The following is a 3,023-nucleotide window of genomic DNA, read 5'->3' as shown; positions in this document are numbered from 1 at the left end:
AAATTATTACTTTGCTGGTTGAGTAAAAGGAGGAAATAGATTTTTTGCCTTTTTTTTTTTTTTTAATCTGGTATTTCCACTAGAAGTTTAAAGAGCATCTAACATTCTGATGAATTTTTACAGCACCGCTAAAGTTAGTCTTAAAAATCCAGGCTCCGTTTTAGCCCTTTTAATTGCCAGCCAAGTATCTAGAGTCACTTGAAGCTCTCTACCAGTAAGAAAAACTACCCTCCCTTTTCCATCAAGCACTATCCTGCCCGGTTAACACTGTTTGCACACTCTGTAAACAAGAACAGCTTAAAGCATAATTAAAGCAGAACACAGGCCCATCTTGAAAGTCTTCTTCCCCCACTCCCCCCACCCCACCCCGGTAGTGTCAAATGTTTGAGTGTATAAAGCATTATTACATTCCTAACCACAAAATACTTTAAGAGTCACGATAAAAAAAGCATACGGTGAAAGTGACATAGCAATACCACTTTAATAAAAGGGGGTATTTTTGGGAGATACAAGATGTGCTCTGCTAATTTTAACTCCATCTTTACTTCATTATAATTTTGTTTTATTGCCAGAAAAACCACCAGTAGAGCGAAGAATGCTGCACTGGTTAGAACCACAACAGCCAGAGTTATTCTTTACAGTTCCTTTACTGCAATTAATTTACTTTTTAACTAGATAGTGATAGTAGAAGGACATAATGCTCATCATTCAGAAATAAATTACTAATTTTGAGTAACACTTTTAAACCTGATTAGCACTTTATAATGATGAATGGCTACTTCTAAAAAAAAATAAGAACGCTACATACCAAAAACATGCTCTATGTTGGGAAACGACTTTTTCATGCTCCAGCGTGTTGTTTACATTTTTACTTGTCAGAAAGTCATTCTTTTATCAGTTGAAGAATCCACAGCACTTAAATTTCAAGTACTTGAACTGAACATGATTCAATTTCAAAAAGTGCCAAATTTAAAAAAACTACACATGTAGCCAAGCTTTCATAGAAATCCCCAAACAAGGTAAGAAACAGCCTCTTGAAATAATGGGTTACTAGCTTCATACATATTTTTAAAGCTGTATAATGTTCACCTAAACACTCCACTTACGAGCATTATAAGTTTAAAAACACAGAACGCCTTCAATGCAAATTGCTTGCAGAGGGCACCCTCAAACATGAATACAACACTAAGCAGAAAACCCTCAGTTTATTTGGCTATTTAGACATCCATGTCACATATACCCACCCATCCATTTCCTGATAGTATTACATCATCTATTAGGGCTTCTGAAATAATGCAGAGCCATAAAACTCAAAAGAGACTAGTTAAAAAAAAAAAAAGTTCCGTAACTGCACAGCCTTCCACTCGGCAAGGTCGTGCAACCGATTGTTTAACATAACTAAGCTTAACGGCATCCAAACAAGCAGGCCTGGGTTTGGAAGCTGTCTCATGTCAAATTTTGACCATGTAACTAATCTAAAATAGAAAAGTCAAGATAGAACTCATCTCTTCTTTTTCTGCTGCCTCAACATTTTCCTTCGCTTAATTATCATATCATGTAGTTTCTCCAGTCCCTCCTTGAGTCCATCTCCAATGATTGCACAGGTAGGCTGCAAATGCCAGGGTGTTGAAGAACTCAGCTCACTCATCGCTAACATTTTCTCAATTTCAGAAAGGGAGAGAGAGTTCCTCAAGTCCTGCTTGTTAGCAATGATAAGGACAGGCACTCCTTGATTTTCAGATATCCTAGTAATCTTATGAAGTTCTGTTTTGGCCTCCTCCATTCGCTCGACATCAACAGAGTCCACCACAAACACAATGCCATCGGTGCACCTCGTGTACGACTTCCACAGCGGCCTGAGCTTCTCCTGGCCGCCCACATCCCAGAAGTGGAAGGTGACCGTTTTGGAGTTGCCCAGGGTCACTTTGATTTTTTCCGTATTAAATCCTTTCGTGGGCACGGTGTTGACGAACTCATTGAACTGCAGTCTGTAGAGCACGGTCGTCTTTCCCGCGGAGTCCAGTCCCAGGATGACGATGTGGAAGCTCTGGAAGGAAGGCAGGCTGGAGAGGATCGGCGTCTGGTCCGAGAGTCCATTCCCCATCGCCAGCCGGGGCGGTGACAGCAGGCTGCCACGAGCAGAGGCCGGCTCCCACGGCTACGCTGGCCGCCGCGCTACGCCCGGATCCTGCCGACGACACAAGCGGCGTTACCCGCGGCTGGCCTCCCGTCGCCGGGGCCCCGCGGCCGTAACGCGCCGGCCAGCGCCGCCGCCCCGACTACAGCGGAGGCGGCCGCGAGCCCCGCGCCCGGCCCAGCGGGCTCCGCCGCCCCGTGACGCGGCCGCTACCGGCAGTGCGGCTCGCCGGGCACCTGCGCCCCTCGCCACCGCCCCGCGCCTACCGCTTGGCTCCGCCGGCGAGCGCGTCCCTCAGCGCGAGGAGGCGAAGGCAGCCCGCGTCCCCATGCCCGCGTGCCGCCGCTGCCGCACGCGCTGCCGCCGCTGCCGCGACTCCCCCGCATCTGGCGGCGGGGCACCTCCCAGCCCGCGCCTAGCCCCGCGCGCCCCGCCCCTCGCCCCCCATTGGCTACGCCGAGCGGCGGGGGCGGGGAGGAGGGCGAGCGCCGCCTCGCCTATTGGCCGGCAGCACCGGCCACTCACCGCAGTACTCGAATTTTACCGTCCTCGAGCGTACGCCGGGGCCGAGCGCGGCCGGGGGCGGGGCCGCGGCCTTCGCAGCGGCGGGTTCGCACCGCCCGCAGCCCACGCCCTGCCCGACGGCCCCCTCCGGCCCCCGCGCCGGGACTCGCGGGGCGGAGTCCTCGGGGAAAGCCGCCGCGCCCTCCGCCACAGCGCGCGGGCCTGTGCCTTAACGGGCGGGCGGTACCGGCAGCGCCTCACCCTCTGCGGCGGGCGGGCGGGCGGCAGCGGCGCCTCCGTCCTTAGCGCCCCGCCTCTTCGCCGGAGGCGCGTGCGCCCATTGGACGCGGGTGCTGTCACTGTAGCCCCGCCCCCTAGCGGC

At 52.0% G+C, this 3,023-nt stretch overlaps 1 protein-coding gene across 1 annotated transcript; it reads right to left on the bottom strand.

Moving 5' to 3' along the window:
• Nucleotides 1-462: 462 nt before the first annotated feature.
• On the bottom strand, nt 463-2,548 carry ARL4A (ADP ribosylation factor like GTPase 4A). Its single transcript, XM_055709215.1, has 2 exons — nt 2,404-2,548; nt 463-2,188 (listed from the first exon to the last, which is right to left on the bottom strand). The coding sequence occupies exon 2, from the start codon at nt 2,102-2,104 to the stop codon at nt 1,502-1,504; it is 603 nt and encodes a 200-aa protein (XP_055565190.1). The 5' UTR covers nt 2,105-2,188; nt 2,404-2,548; the 3' UTR covers nt 463-1,501.
• Nucleotides 2,549-3,023: the final 475 nt, after the last annotated feature.

This window comes from Falco cherrug, chromosome 4, assembly GCF_023634085.1.
Source record: "Falco cherrug isolate bFalChe1 chromosome 4, bFalChe1.pri, whole genome shotgun sequence".
In the NCBI taxonomy this organism is placed as follows: domain Eukaryota; kingdom Metazoa; phylum Chordata; class Aves; order Falconiformes; family Falconidae; genus Falco; species Falco cherrug.
The sequence above is the reverse complement of the archived record's forward strand: the minus strand, read 5'-3'. Positions and strand labels throughout refer to the sequence as shown.